General features: G+C 52.2%; 1 protein-coding gene across 4 annotated transcripts in view; it reads right to left on the bottom strand.

Annotated features, from left to right (window-relative positions):
- Positions 1–16,141, bottom strand: part of EHMT1 (euchromatic histone lysine methyltransferase 1) — a 78,665-nt gene that overhangs the window by 33,702 nt on the left and 28,822 nt on the right. For 2 of the 4 annotated variants that reach the window (XM_032398798.1, XM_032398799.1), the window contains exons 8-14: positions 13,922–14,053; positions 10,272–10,417; positions 5,515–5,658; positions 3,876–4,102; positions 2,936–3,109; positions 1,642–1,724; positions 409–515 (exon numbers count right to left, since the gene is read on the bottom strand). In XM_032398798.1, coding sequence (XP_032254689.1) covers positions 409–515; positions 1,642–1,724; positions 2,936–3,109; positions 3,876–4,102; positions 5,515–5,658; positions 10,272–10,417; positions 13,922–14,053 — 1,013 coding nt within the window. The remainder of the gene's footprint in view (positions 1–408; positions 516–1,641; positions 1,725–2,935; positions 3,110–3,875; positions 4,103–5,514; positions 5,659–10,271; positions 10,418–13,921; positions 14,054–16,141) is intronic. The other 2 variants (XM_032398800.1, XM_032398801.1) reach the window with 1 other exon arrangement.

Below are 16,141 nucleotides of genomic sequence, written 5' to 3'. Positions count from 1 at the left end.
CGACAGGAGCACTTGACAATTACGGCTCTCGTATGCGCCACGGCCCACAAGGGCTCCCACTGATCTCAGCAACATGGGGACATGATCAAATGGGGAGGACTGGGGTGGGGTGGGGGGGGTGGTATGGGAGCCAGGGCCAAGCCTTTCCACGCTCCAAAGTCAGTAATGAATACTGAAACCTGAATGTAGAACGGGAACAAAGACGACAAGTCTAGACAGAGCCAGAGAAGCGGCTGCTGGACTGACATCAGGGCCAGGACTGGGGGGGACAGAAACGCTGGTTTTTTCTTGGAGCCAGGAAGTGCTGTAAGACTTTCTAGCTCTCTAAATTATGAATCCCATTTTATTTCACTCAACAAAGACAAGAGGGAGTGGGTGGAGGGCTCTGTGGAGAGCCGTGCATCCGACCTGAATCAGCATGTGGCAGATGTCCACGTGGCCGGCCTCCGCGGCGGCGTGCAGCGGGGAGCGCTTGCTCTGGTGTTCCATCTTGAAGTTGGGGTCGATCCCGTCAACTGTCAACAAAAAGGTTTCACCGATTATCTCGGAAGCAGCCTCTGGTTCCCACCACTTTAGGGTGGTCACAAAGGCTGATAAAAGCACATGTGGACGACCACCGAGATCCAGCATCACACAACACCATCCCGAGTCTAGGTAACAGTGAAGCCAGGCTCCAAACACGCTGGAAGATTCAAAAGAAGTACGCTAGTTTCACACAAAATTCACCATGTGGGTCTATTGCCAGGAACCACCTAACAACATGAATCCCTTCACTCACTGCCCTTGTCTCACTCAAGGGTTCCCAGAGTTTCTCTGGGGTTCCTTCTGTGTTTTCAAGCACTCCTGCTCTCAGCCTTCCCTCCAGGCCAGGGGCACCTGCTAAGCTCAAGGACAACAGGCCCACGGGGCAGCCTCACACACACGTGACCTGGTGCACATGATCCCAGCAGGCCTGACGCGGACAATCGGCTGACAGACCGGCCACAGAGCAGCCAGGCAACCTCAGCACCCTACCAAGCCTGGAGGGAAACGCCTAAAACCGCCATTTTGGTCAACATTAAATAACTTACATTTTTGGAATAAATCGTTGAGTTTCTTCTTTGACTGTCAAGTGAAGGGATTTTTAATCACTCTTTTGAACCCAGAGAAACAAAGCCTCAAGCTGCGAGCTCAGAATCGAATTACTGCCCCTTCCTTGCCGGAGCAGAGCTGGGGAGGGTCTGAAAGCACCGGCAGGCGCGTCAGCCCTGAGACGCACGCACAGACATCAGTGTACAGCGTCTTGATCTGCCCACAGCTGGCTTCCACCAGCACAGGCCTGGCACCTGCCCTCCTGCCACCAGTGCCCAGTCGGCCCCAGCTCACTCATCTTCCTTTTTCTGAATCTACATCTTCTCTTAATTTAATCGTACACCTAATTCCTCTTTTAAAATGCGAAATTCATAGAAAATATTTCTATTATCACGAATAACAGAATATGAACATCATGCACAGGATGAACACCACTAGGCCCAGGTCAGAGAAATGAGAGACAGATAAAGAAAAAAATGAGACCCAGCTCCTAAGGAAAGGTAACAAACTACTACCGGCCCCGGGGCCCAGGGACAGGTAGCGGGCCCCAGCGGACGTGCGGCTGCTTACCCAGCATGAGCAGCACCTTCTGCAGCTCTCCTTGCCTGGCGGAGAAGTACAGCTGCTTCGGGTGGAAGCGAAGCTTCTTGGGTCTGTGGAGAAAGCACGGACAGCTGTGACCACCAGGTGGCCCCACCGGGCTCCCAGCCCACGGGCCACGGCCGCAGATGCGCAGAAGCACGCTGCAGGATGGGAAGGCCTGCGGAAGTCTACCTGCTGATGCCTCAGGGTCGGGGCACCAAACTCACCAGGCTCAGGCATCCCACAGGAAAAAAACAACAAAAACGAGCAACTACCTTCTTCATCCACAGCAGGAGAATGGTTCCTGAGGCTTCTGTGTACTGTGACAACAGAGCGAACCATCTTTGCAGCATGGGGTCCAGGGAGGCCCTGAGGTGGCAGGGGCAGCGTGGTCCCCCTGGCCCAGCCCGCCCCCTGCAGCAGTATGCGGTCTGGGCCTGGTGAGCGGGGCAGGGGGACCCCCAGTCACGCTAACGTCAGGGCCACAGATGAGGCTGGAGACCGAGAGAGGGAAACTATGGGGGACGGGCAGCGTGTCCTAACACCTGAGCCTCCCCTAATCGAGAGCACCATGACATACGCCCCTTCCGGCAGAGAGGCGTGCTGCCCCAAGGGAGGGCATGTGGCCTGGCCTGAGGCCCTGGTGAACTAGGCCAGTGGGCTTCCCTGGGAGAGGATACCTGCCTGGCTCACAGGTCACAGACTCGGGGCCCTAATGCAGGGCTACACTATCTGAGAGTTGGCAGGTGAGCCTGAACAGCCACTTGATCCAACCCTTCCTTTCACAGATGAGGAATGAGCCAAGTGGCATTTGCTCTTATGTCCTGAAGTCAACACCAGGGGGTCAACAATATCCAAGGGAAATGTTTGTAAAAGCCTCACAAGGACTGTCCTCACTTATGACTTCAAAGAAGTCATCTTTTGCTCTTAGTGTAATGGACAACTTGCAATAATTTCCTGAAATAGTGTAAAAATATGTGAATTGTCCTGATGAAACCATTTATCAAAAAGCTGAAGAACGTTACAGTGACCTCTTTGGGAATGCACCGTGACCCTGTGGGGGAGCCCAGTGACCGTCAGGGGGTGCCGCACGGGGTGCAGACTCTTAGGAAGTGCGACCATGGCGGCACTGGAAGCATTGGGGGGTTTCCAGACGCACGGGTGCAAACGGCCCAGTGGCTGACACGGAGGGAAGAGAAATCTGCAGGAAGAAATGTCCAGATGGGCAGATGTCAGTGGGTCAGGCCCTGAGCCACGTCTGAAAACGCAGACTGGTTCTTACTTTTCCGAGTCCAGAGCGATCAGAGCACTTTCCAAGGTCTCCTTCCCTGGTCCCTGGGAAAGGCCGGGGGCCGGCTTCACCAGCCCGGCAGGCCCCGTGAGGTCGAAGCCCTCGGCTGCCTGGGGGGCTGTGCCCTGCGGCTTGCCGTCCTCCAAGAGCGGTGGTCCAGCAGTGCTTCAGGGGTAGGAAACAAATGATATGCTGAATTGTAGACACGTGAAAAACTCCACTTCTTGTGGAGACCAACGAAAACACAGAACATGATTCACTTGGACCCTTCCAGCTGAGCGTGAAAACAGCTCCAGACTCGCTCTCTGTTCAGTCCTTGGATCAAAGTCCAGTTCAGGGCAAATTCCCAGAAAGAAAGTGACATTCAAAGCAAAAGGGCAACTTTTCCAGGGTTTCCAGGACCACGTTCAAGTTTGCTTTTGTGAATGAACTTCCCAGTTGGAGCTATCAAACCCACTGCTCTTGCCAGTGGGAGGAAATCCTCCCGGAAACCTGATTCAAGGCATGTTACATTCATTTATAGATTAGCAGGGTTAATACAGAACAAGAAGGATTCGGCCTCCTCCCAATATTCAGTTTGATACGTCTACAATTCAAGGCTCTTTTAAACAGCCTTCGACGAAGTATTACTTTTCTATCAGTGTGATATTTATTATGTTATATATTCCCAATATGAACCCTTCCCTTAACAAAATTCTTTTTTCATTTAGCCAGGGCCTTCAAAATATGACTGACTGTACAAGCCAGAGCTAATGTTTCATATTATACTCGCATGCAACAGATGCACGGGTGTGTGGGGGCACAGACGTGCACGGACATGCAGACACTCTCACAGGCGCAGAGGACACGTGCACACACACATGCAGGGGTCAGCACTTAAGAGACACACGGGTCTCCAGGGGAGCTGACCGAGGCTGCACTGGGCGCATACCTGCCCGTGGTCGTGTCAGCCCTGCCCTCCACCAAGGAGCTCTTGTCCTGCCCGGGGGCCAGCGTCACGGTGGAGGTCGTGTCCGCTTTTGCGATGGTCACCTCTTTGGCCTTGGAGATCTCCTCCCCACAGTGGGGACAGTAGCTGGCATTATTGACTCGAGAGGCACAGTCTTTGTGAAAGCGGTGAGAGATGCTGCTCTCAGGCTGACACTCCATAAAATTACCCTGAAAACGGGAAGACTAGAAATCACTGTTTAAAATTACGGCTAACATGCATGAAAGTAGACAAAGTGCTACTGAACCTGCCTGTGAATGTGGTGTGGGGGCTGAGGGCCCAGAGGCCAGTCGGGGCTCCCAGTCCCTGGCTAGGTAAGCAGGAGACCCATGTCCTATGTCTGTGGTGTGTCCACACGTGCCCCTGCTTTGTTTTTTGTTTTTGTTTTTTGAAGATTTATTTATTTGAGAGAGAGACAGCAAGAGCAGGAGGGGCAGAGGGAGAGGGAGAGACTCTCAAGCAGAATCCACGCCAAGTGCGGAGCCTGATTGGGGTTCAATCCCACAACCCTGGGATCGTGACCTGAGCTGAAGCCAAGAGGCAAATGCTTAACTGACTGAGCCACCCAGACGACCCCCACCCTGCTCCACTGCTGCTCTAAAGAGAGTGAGCAAAGTGGGGAGAAGCCACGTGACTGCCCCCCACACCCCAGGAGGCCAAGGCCTCACTCTCCGGCTGTTCTAACCCGAGAAGAGACTGCACAGAAAACCAGGTCCCAAGAAGGACCCCCAGAGGACAATCCAGGAAAGAGAAACTCGGAACAGAGAGGAGGGACAGTGTTCTGCAGAGGTGACCCAGCATCGCCGGGGGGCACTTCAGGCAAACCCGATGGCCTCAAAAAAGGACTCGCCGGCGGCACCAAGGAGGTAAACCCCCAGCACGACGAGAAGCAGTGAGAGTAGTGCGCCCTTGCTGGGAGCTAAGGGTCACTGGACCCAGAGAAGCAGTCTCCCTCTTTTCCAGGAGAAGCAACAAGGATGTGGAAGACAACAAACGGCACACAGGTGAAATCCCAAGAGCAGCCACTGCAGAGAGGCTCCTGACCCACGCGGTTGCTCAGCTGTGGGCCAAGCGAACTGCAGGGACCCCCGCGTTCTGATGGGCACCCTAGGCATGGGTATGTGTGGAATGAAGTAACTGACAGAGAAGACCCTAAAACCAAGAGATGACGGCAAAGCAGAAGAAGAGGCAGGCAGGCCCTGCCCAGGAGCAAGGCCGCGGTGTGTTCAGACACAGTGAGCAGGAGGAGGGGGGCTGAGGCGCCTGCCCCCCGCGTCCCAGCTGTCCCCGGGAGGCTGCAGGCTCACACGAAGCAAGAGGAGAGTGTATCGTGGGGGGGGGGGGGGGGGGGGGGGGGGGGGCGCCCCCACGGGGGGGGGGGGGGGGGGGGGGGGCGCGACAGCGGTGGGCGAGGGGGGGGGGGGAGGGAGGGAGCAGTGGCGTGAGCCTGCTGAGCCGGGGACCGCACGGCGAGCTGGGCACTGAGCTGGGCACTGAGCGGGGCACTGAGCGGGGCACTGAGCTGGGCACTGAGCGGGGCACTGAGCGGGGCACTGAGCGGGGCACTGAGCGGGGCACTTACCGCTGTGCAGAAGTAGCCACAGCCGGGACAGCACTGGTGCTTCACCATCCGGCCCCGGTGGTCTTCACAAAGCACCAAGAGCGGGGCTTTGCTGGACGGGCGCATTAGCTCATGCTTGACCACGCTGTTGGTGCACCTGCCCAGCTGTAATCACACAAGACCAGGGTCAGCAACAGAGCCATCGGGGGCTGGGGGGGAGGGGCAGATGCGAGTCCAAGGCGGACTCTGGGGGCTCCGTCCTCTACGAGTCCGCCAGAACAGAACAGTGAGCCTGACAGGTGGCCGCATGCAGGGTCAGAGGGTCTGCCGCAGGTGGTTCACTGGGCGAATCGAGGAAACATCCAGGGCAAGCTGGGGTGTAGGCCAGGTACGGAGGACAAATGGACATACACCAGGCCAGACAGGAAGGACGTCGGGGGCCATCAGTGGAACGTCCTGTGAATCCATGGAGCCCCGCAAGTGGTCAGGGCAGCCAGAGTGAAACACCAGACAAAGGGCTACAGGTTAGTTGCAGACAGTGGGCAAGTGTGGCTCAGGTGTACCCCCACAGCGGCCTCGGGCCTCTGAGCAGGCGCCCCATGACCTGCCCTGCAACTGCTCAGCCGACGGTGCCCCCCCACCCCCACCAAGTGACGCAGACTCAGCGAACAGCAAGGTGCAGACCCACCATCCCCGACCAACGTGTGCTCCAGTGGGAGAAGCAAAGACAAAGCACAGAGACTAAAGCTACCAAGCGGAAATCAGAAGCCGTCTGAGGAGCACAAGCTAGGGCGGGAGAGTGTGTAGGAAACTGTCACCAGTGCCCCTAAAGAAACAGACTTCGTGGCCATTTCCACACTGGAACGGGAGGCTACAAGGAAGACACGCTTGGGGAAAAATGAGCTCTCAAGAATTAGAATTAAGGTGGAAGAAAGGGAAATCCCCACAGAAGTGCTGGAAGAAAGATGGGGAATTTTCTGAAAGTGAAGCAAACAGACAAAAATTTGGAAAATGGAGAAGAAAACTGGAGGCTCCATCTAGGGGACCTAAAATAAAGGTAAAACGGAGAGAAGGCAAGGGTACACCAACTGGAAGGATGCGCCCGTCCCTGCCTGTGTGGGGGGCGGCGGCGGCCGGGCACCGGCGTGCTCCCGGCCAGGCAGCGGGACGCCAAGGAGGAAGCAGCCCAGCCGTGCGGCGAGCACCGCGCAACAGGACAAAGAGCAATCCCAATATAAGAAGGAAACGTGTCCAACTCGGAGCTCTGACTGACAGAAAGCACTTCCAGAGTACAAAGTCTCCGATATTTAACCCCCAGCAACCTTCCGCGAGAAGCCACTGATGGTTACGTACAACCAAGACGAGAAAGTTGTGACCCAGACAGACTTGATGCACTGAAAATGCCTACAGAAATGAGCAATTCCATCGATCTAGGACTGCATTTGTAATAGGTACACAGAAAATAAAAAATGAGAAAATCATTAACTTAGGAAAATAAAAAGTTGTTTAGCAGAAGAAATGTAATCCAAGCATGCCACTGGCTCAGCTGTGAGCATTTCCATAGTGTGTTATGAAAACCACAAATACAGTTTTAACCAAAAATTAAGACAGAATGCAAACTGCAGGTGAGGTAATGAGAAAGGAGAGCACCTCCGCCACAGTCAGAAACCAACAGGCAGGATCTCTTACGTAGACAGTCAAGAAATGACAGCAGAAAAGAGGGTTATGTAAAACTATGGGAAAAAAATTTAAAATACAAGGAAAATTTCAAAGAGGTCAAAGTGGCCGTCCCAGGGGAGGGAGACCGGGAGAACCAGCGTGAAGAGCTGGCATGGGCAAACAGCAGGAATTCTGTTCCTGACACGCAGTCAAGCTGACATCTAACAACATCGTGGACATTTACAGTTGTCACAAGCAGGAAAGGAGATGCTGCTAAACATCTGACTACAAACAGGATGATCCTGCACAGAGAATCATTTGGTCCAAAGCGGCAGAGGTGCTGCAGCTGAGGGGATCTGCTCGGGAGTCTGAGCACACGGCCAAGAGCCAGAGCAGGCCACACAAGGAGACTGGGAGGTGGCCCGATGCCGCACAAGCACACCAGGAATGTTAGAAAGTCAAATAAAAATGGTAGAAATAAAAAATATGGGAACAAATAAATGCATATGACTGGCTCGTGAACATACTCCACAAGGAAGAAATTACTGAATTGAAAAATGTCAATGTAATTAACCCAAACCTAAAATAGAAACAGAAAAAAGCAGAACACCCACCGGCTGAGACAGTATCACATAAGCTGACGTACATATGACCAGAGTGCCAGACAGGGGAGGACAGCCAGGCCAAGAAGTTAAGGGCTGCCAGGCGAGAAGGCTCGGGGACAAGCAGGCGACAGATCAAAGTCCGAGAGGCTCAGAGAGACTGAAGGAGGATAAGCATCGAAAGAGAAAGATAGCCAAACCATGGCACCCAGGCCCAGAGACAGGAGAAAACCCTGGAGCAGCCGAAGAAAAACTCAACATCACAGCAGGGGAAAGATAGGAAGGGCGGCCAGCATCCTCGTCAGAAACCATGGAAGCTGACACAGCAGCAGCCTTTGCAGGTGCTGAGAGTTCTACGCCCATGAAAATACCTCCCCAGACGAAGGCAGAACAGAGACGTTTCCAGGCCCACGGAAGTGAGAGCACTCACTGTCGGCACCGAGCTGCGCGCGGGGGCGGCTAGGACAGCCACATCCGGGGCTCCGACTCAACAGAGTGGGGGCGGTCCTGGGGTAGGGTCTAAATGAAAGTCAACCAAAGACTACTTTGATGTTTAAGCAATCTGAAAGACAACTATTTAAAGCAAAAATAACAGCAATACCCTGTGGTACATATGAAATTAAAACGCATGACAAAAGCTGGGAGGGAGGATTTGGGACCACGTTACCGTAAGACCCTTACACCATGTCACCAGAACACCAGAACAAGGTACAGACGTGTGCCGTAAACCCCGGGGCAGTCCCCGCAGACATCAGAAGACGCACATAATAAAGCCAACAGTGGAATAAACTGGAATCATAAAAAAATTCAATCCAAAAGACAAAAAAGAGAGAAAAATGAGTAACGGTTGACATTAACCCTAACACCATGAGGACGTTAGATCGTAGCCCAACTACAGCAACAACGCATGAGGTGGGGATGATCTGAACAAGATTCAAGAACAGAGACTAAAGAAATCCACTTTAAAGACAAAGACAGGTGAAAAGTAAAAGGGTGCAGACAGTAATCCAAGGAAAGCTAGGTGCTTATGTGAGTACTGGGCACACGAGGTCTCAGCACAGGTGTCTCCTGGGGTCGCAGAGGGACAGCGCATCAGACGCAGGTGAACGGAGCAGAGCCTCCACACCGATGGGTCTGGAAGGAGAAACCCATATGGCTGAAGAATCTAACACTCCTCCCTCAGCAACAGAACTGACGACAGACTGAGAAAAGCATCGGACGACCTGAATAGCAGGTTCCTGACAGCAGTGGGGGTCACGTACACATTTGCCAACACTCAGAACCACACACAAAAAGGTGCCTTTCACTGTGTGAAGTGTACCTCAATAAGCTGCCTGACAAAGAAAATAAAAAGACAAAGGAGCTTGTTTTGGGAAGGGCTGCTTGCTAGCAACTAAACATGAGATAGGGAGACCACAAAACAATTTTGGGGAAAACAGTGGCCTAAAAATTTCCTGGAATCCCACATAAAACAGCAACTAGACAGCAAAGCCACAACCCAAAGACATCATTTACAACAAAATCAAGCTACCGTGGCTACAAGACTCAAGTGTCTGGAGGCAAACCCCATTCAGCCACGAGACACATGCAACACTGGTACTGGAGCAGGAGGAGAAGGAAGACAGAGGTACTGTCTCGTGGACCCCAGGACAGGGACAGTGAAATACGAGATCCTCACTGGGAAACCCCGCAGGGAGGCCTGGGGCCAATGTGGTCCACCCTCCAGGAATCTCAAAGCCTTGGGCTAACGTCCTCCTAAAGTCCTGCAGAGGGAGTGAGAAGAGTCTGGTCATCTCTGCATTAAGCTGCAGACGTACAAGGAGGACAGAGGAACAGCTGAATAGCACCACGACTGCGGGATCCATCAACTCCAGATGATGTGGCCACATGGCCCGGGTTGTTCCACGGAAAAATTGAAAGTAAAAGAAAAGGAGGGGGGAGTATGTGTAAATTAAAAGACAAAAAGACAATAGTGTCTATGGGTTTAGATACGGATGGTAAGGATGCTCAGAAAACACAGGGGGGTGAGCACTACAGACGGCAGAATGGGGGCCACTGAGGCCCCTGTCAGGTCCTGAACCCTGGTGGTAGGTTATCAGAGTGTTCGCCCCAGAGAGACTCAGGAGGCCAAACATTGGTCTTGTATTGTTTTCTGGATCTCTTTCATTTTACAACACACTGAATACAGAAAAGACCATGAGTCCCTAAGATGCTAAAGTAAAGGAGAGAGGGATGGGAGGGGGGAAACACAATCAAGCCCCGGGAATGTCAGGACACCAACTTCTTACTCTGAAAAATGGGGAAAAAAAAGACCAAGTAGCTATTTATTCTGTCTATCCAGGGTAAAGTGTGTTTCTGGGGTGCCACACAGCCCTAGCAGATGAGGGGGGCTCTTCTGTGTCCAGGGGTCCAGCCAGAAGCTGCAGAAGGGATGGCAGGCCTGCAAGACCGCCATTTCTACCGTGCTTCTGGGGTCCTGCCTCGTCCTGTTGCTGCGGGGAGAACGAGCTCGCTTACTTCGTGGTCCACACTTTCCGTAGCCATGCACTGGTTGTTGGCCAGAGTGGTGATCTCTCGGCTTTTCGGGGTTTCCATCCGGCAGCTGCAGAGGGGCACTTCCTGAAGGCCGTCTGTCTCCACCACATCGGGACCATTGGCCAGCCCTGAAGTCACACAAACACACGTGAGTGTGACCAACAGCACAGCGCACACCCAGACAGGCTTCCACACCACATTCAGTGGCACGAAGTCCCCACCTCAAGACGGCAGTCCAGAAAGCGACCAATGACATAGTCTTTCTGGAAACCTCACGTGTGAGGAAAGAAAACAATGCCAATTACTTTGCTGGCACAAGCACCGCAGCAGGAGGGTCTGCCCGCCTGTCGAGCGCCCGCTGCCGGCGGGACTGGGCGGGAACCTCTCCCACTAACATACCAGCAACCGGGCTCAAAAGAATTACTCGGTAATCCATGTTCTCAGGATCCAGTTCAGAAAGAGACTATACCTTCATTAGCTATCCCTAAATTTTTTGGTTTTCACACAAAAAAGCATTTAATACATGTTAAGACCTTGCTCTCCTCACTTGGTTTTAGAACTGTAGCCACAGAAAGAAACATTCGATTCCATCTGGGTTTACTTATTACCCAGGATGTTTGCTAGACTGAGGAGGGAAGAGCTGAGGGACGCTAGGCCAACAGTGACAGCAGTAATGAGGGTGGTACATCTTATCTCCTTCTAATCCCCAATTTACGGTGAAGACACCAGGGGAGAAGGAGGGCCTGCAGCCCACATGTGAGCACAGCCAGAGCCAGGCTGGCCTCGAGGGGTGGGGGTGCAGGCTGGCTGCCAGAGAGACCCCTCAATCCAACCTGGAAACAGGGTCTGGCTGCTTCCAAAGGAAGACACATTTCATGCTCTCCTCTTGTGAGACAGCCAAAGTGGAAACATAAGGTGATCGACATCTCCAACACTCGCCATTAGCTCTCTTAGTTAAGAAGAACGGACTCTTGGGGCCCCTGGGTGGCTCAGTCAGTTGAGCGTCCGACTCTTGATCTCGGCTCAAGTCATGATCTCAGGGTCATGAGTTCAAGCCTAGTGTGGAGCCTACTTAAAACAATAAGAAAAAGAGGGGCGCCTAGGTGGCTCAGTCATTAAGCGTCTGCCTTCGGCTCAGGTCATGATTCCAGGTCCTGGGATCGAGCCCCACATCGGGCTCCCTGCTCGGCGGGAAGCCTGCTTCTCCCTCTCCCACTCCCCCTGCTTGTGATCCCTCTCTCGCTATCTCTGTCAAATAAATAAATAAAATCTTAAAAAAAAAATAAGGAAAAGGAAAAAGAGAAAGAAGGGAGAGAGAATAATGGACTCTTGTTGCCACACCTATGTACATGAGCCCACATGGGTTGGAAGACATGCCCTCACTGCCCACCACTACCCTTATGTGTAATCTGAGGCTGGTCCTCACCAGGAGACTCAGGATGCAGGACCCTCCATAACTGACAGCAGGAGCCCACATGCTCATTCTGCCCTGTGACACTGCTGAGCCTCTGGGTCACCTACACCCCAAGAGAGTGACTCCCTTCCTTCACGGTGAGAGGAAACAGGGAAACGGTGAGCTAGAACTAACATTAGCAACACCACAAGTTTAAAACTGGGAGAGCCCTGACGAGGACTCTGCTTAGCAACTGCATTTTACAACAAGGAAGACACAGGCTGCCCAAGGGGCCGGCCAGCATGGCTGAGAAGGCCGAGGGTAGGAGTGAGGACCAGGCCTTAGGATTTAGTTTCCTACACACGGACAATGCGGCAGTGGCTCAGACGCCTCCTGAGCATGGGGTGTGCCCCTGTCTCCAGCAGTGGGAGCCACCAGGGGCGCCAAGGGAAGGGCTCAAGAGAACCCCACCAAGTGCCCACTGCCACTGAGCTCTGGCTCCCCCCAAAATCTCCACGTCATCCACTCCTGGCCTCCCCCCCCACCATCATCTGCTGGGACCACAATGTTACTCAACTTCCACTCAGCAGACCTAGCAGCAAAGATGCCAAGAAGGACATGCGAGCAGCGGATTCTGATTGTGCACAAACATTCTGCAGACTCAAGCCTGGACCCTCTGGACCCATGACCCAGAACCATCAGCTGCCCTCTGCGCCCATCACCAGAGCACACCCCCTAGGCCTCCAGTGAGCCTGAGGCACTCTGTCCCTCCTGTCCAGCCTCGGGCTCCACAACTGCCTCCCCCAAGTGTCCAAAACTCAGACGCTAAAAAAAAGGCATGGCTGCAAACGCAACTTGTGTCTTCAATGCGCTGATTCTCTAAATCAAAAGTACGACTGGACAGACCAATCACTGACTAATCAATCAGTCGTTACCAATCAAGGAAAAATAAAGTTTAGGAAATCAACTTACAAAATGTCATAGAATCTCAGAAAGCCTTCACTTTCTCCTCCTACTTCTCCAACTTGGCTCCCACCAGTTTGGCACTTACTTTTACCAGAAAGAGAATATAAGCACATAAACACACAATCTCCCGTTGCTCAGCTAAACAAACCGGGGCAAGCCCAAGGTCACTGTGCTTGTGAACAACAGGAGTTTCCACTGTGCTCCCCACTGTCTCCTCACCTCCAACCACGGGGGCACAGCACAGGGGAAATTTGATTAGATGAAATACTATTTCCAGCTTACATCCAAATCTGTAAGTTCCTGAAACAAACCTAAAAAGCAGGTTTAGAAAAATTATCCTTCATGTGGAAAGAAAGCATGAGGGGATGATGCCAACAACTTCAGGGCATTAGAGAGGCGTTCTACTCTATTTGGTGCAAGAAGAAGAAAAATGGTTTCTCTGACGGACAAGTCTACAATGTGTCTTACGCTAAAGGTGTGATTTCCCACATTAAAGAGGCGATCAAAATTTCTCTAGTGTTCAAAACCCTAAAAAGCCAGTTATTTGTCCTCTGAAGACTGACAGGTTAAACTCCTATAGCAGCGCACAACCCACAACTGCAAGGTCCATGTGGAATGTAAATACCTTTGGGATTTTACATTTTCCCCATATTACATTTTAAACAGATTTTCCAAAATAGTCAGTGATTAGTTCCTTTTCATGGATGAAAGGTTTTTAAATGGTTCAAAGAGAGCAAACAGTGGTTAAGAGAAAGCCCCGCACAACTCGGGCCAGCTGACTGTCCGCACCCCCAGCATTCCAGGCCCAGAACCAGGGGAGCTGTGGGTACGCCTGCACCTTCAAGGCCCAAACCAGCACTAGGTGTACGCTTTGTTTCAGCACAGAACACACCTGAACACCAATCACAATCGGAGTCAGAGACGATGATAAAGCCATGCTATTCAAAATTAAACCACCAGTGATCTCCCGACACAGCCAGGGCAGGAGGACCCCTCTCCAGCAGGAACGCTACATAACAATGCGTCTGACTGACGGGCGGACGTGTTGTAAGCCATGACCACCAACAACCTGATCTTACGGGAGAGGTTTCACTCCCATGCCGTGGGGGACTGGGCAAACGCGCCCCAGTGCATCCACTCGGCCACCTTTTCGGGATGCAGTTAATCGAACGTTTCATCATTACCCACCAGAGGGCATCACGTTAGCATGAGGCCGCCCCCAGCAAACAAAGAGCAAGATGGTGCCCGGCCTGGTCACAGCACAGAGGTTCACCTTCTGCTTGTGAGGGCAGCGTCCCCTTGACACGGAGATCCAGGGAGTCCAGAGAGACTTCCATGTACCCCGTGCTGTCTCCGGGCGCCGTCTGCTCTGCGCTTCCTGAAGATGACGTATATGCTTCAGAACCTGCATTCAGAAGGGGCCTGTGAAACACTGCATGCGGGCTGCCTCTCCAGCAGAGACCATGGGGAAGGCTAATTAACCCATGCAAAACCACAAACTCCAACACAACCCCTGTCCAGGACACTGCGGCCTCACTCAGTTTCTTTCCTGCGCCTCATTTTGCTAACTCCCCCATTTCCACAGACTATTCATGGCAGGAGGGGGAGCTGTATCACGAAAAACAAGGAACTGACATGTGGAAACATCTTTCTCTGTAACTACACCAGTCAGATAAAGGCCGATCAACCAACCAAGGAAACATAAAACATAGTATATAAATGTTCTGTAACTACTACTTTAAAAATAAAACAGAGAATTCTCTGATTTGCAGGTCTGAAAGACCAGCTGATGTAAAGCAGCTGAGAAGCCACCCCATCGGTGCAGTGCTGCTGGGAAACCTGCCCAATCCCACAGACATCCGAGTTCGGGATTCAAAGGGAAAGGACGCAGGGCTGCAGGGACATATCCACCTGTCAGACATGGTGCTTTATGAAGGGCATCACGCTCTAGAGGGCAATGCAATCTGAATACAACTGAGGGGCCTGTGAAATGGGCGCTGCCCAGACTCAGGCCTCCTATGCCCTCAAGGCCTGTCCACCATTCCTGGAGAACCCACGTGGGTTCTTGCCGTTGTGAGCAGACTTCACGGAGGAAGCCTGTGAACAGTACACACTCACTCAGGATAATATCTAACACTAGCAAAGGGCAGGTGCCTGTTTTTCACAGCCAAGCTTCCAAATACTAGTCATGGATATTATGTCAGTGATCAGAAATAAGTGAGCCATAATACAGAGCAGTGTGGTACCCGGGGCCTGTGAACGCATGTCGCCTCCTGCACCTGAGCTCATGGACAGACAGGATGAAGCCAGCCACTGTGAGAGCTCAGCTCATCACCACGCATGTGAAGAATACGAGTAGTCTGGGCAACTTTAAACACCCTACACAAAGAAATAAAATTTGAGCCCCTATGCGAATAAACATTCAAGCATTCATCTTACATGCAGTCTTAAGTCTACCAACACTGTTCGTTTGTCAGCGAGCATAAAAGCCACACTGGCCGGTCGTCCGTGGTGAAGAGAAAAGGAAACATGAGTGAAAGACGGAGCTCACGGGAGGCTCACGGGCTCCACAGACAGCTCTCTGTGCTTCAGGGTTAGCTCTGCCTCCCTGACATCCACTTAGCAAACCTACTTGTGCATCGGGGGGCTGGAGAAGAACGGCCAGTGTTTAACTGGAATCAGAACAAGCTCCTTGGCTCTGTGGTACGGGCGTAAAGATAAACAAGCACATGAAACAGCCCACACATACACTGTCAACAAAGGTTCGAAGGGTGACCCAGAGAAACAAGTCAAATTAAGCAGTGGGGCAGGAACAACTGGGCATCCACACGCAACAGGGGAACGGCCTGCCGCAGACCACACACAAATGCTAACTTAAATGGGTCAGAGATGCACGCATCAGGCCTAACACTGTAAAACTTCAAGAAGAAAATGCAAGACACAATCTTTGTGACCTGACTTAGTAAAAGATTTCTGGGATCATAAAAAGCAGGAATTTTAAAAGAAAATAATTCATAAATTAGACTTCCAACAAATTTTTTTTATTTACTAGGCACACATATGTGCAAAATGTGTACATAATCAAAGACTTGTATCCGAAATCTTGCAAGAACTCTTCCAAGTCAGTGAGAAGGTATACAATCTCATTTTTAAATGAGCAAAACAGAGAACCCTGTACAAAGGAGACGCACGAGGCCATGGTGTGCAGCCTCACCACTCAACGAGGTGACCACACAGTGAAGGCACGGCGAGGCCTGCGGTGCCCCAGCAGCACTGGGACCAGAGACCGACCCTGACGAGTGTCGCAAGGACACAGAGGCACAGAGCTCTCGTGCCGCTGTGGGAACGTGAGAGACAGAGGGCGGTACTCCGGCCTCTGGCTGAAAACCTCTCGGCAGTTCCCTAAAGTCAGACATAGCTCAGCTAGTCCACTCCTAAATATTTACCCAAGGTAAGCCAAAGTGTCTGATCAATAAAGACTGTATACAAATGT

Source organism: Phoca vitulina, unplaced genomic scaffold (assembly GCF_004348235.1).
Source record: "Phoca vitulina isolate PV1807 unplaced genomic scaffold, GSC_HSeal_1.0 scaffold121, whole genome shotgun sequence".
In the NCBI taxonomy this organism is placed as follows: Eukaryota; Metazoa; Chordata; class Mammalia; order Carnivora; family Phocidae; genus Phoca; species Phoca vitulina.
The sequence above is the reverse complement of the archived record's forward strand: the minus strand, read 5'-3'. Positions and strand labels throughout refer to the sequence as shown.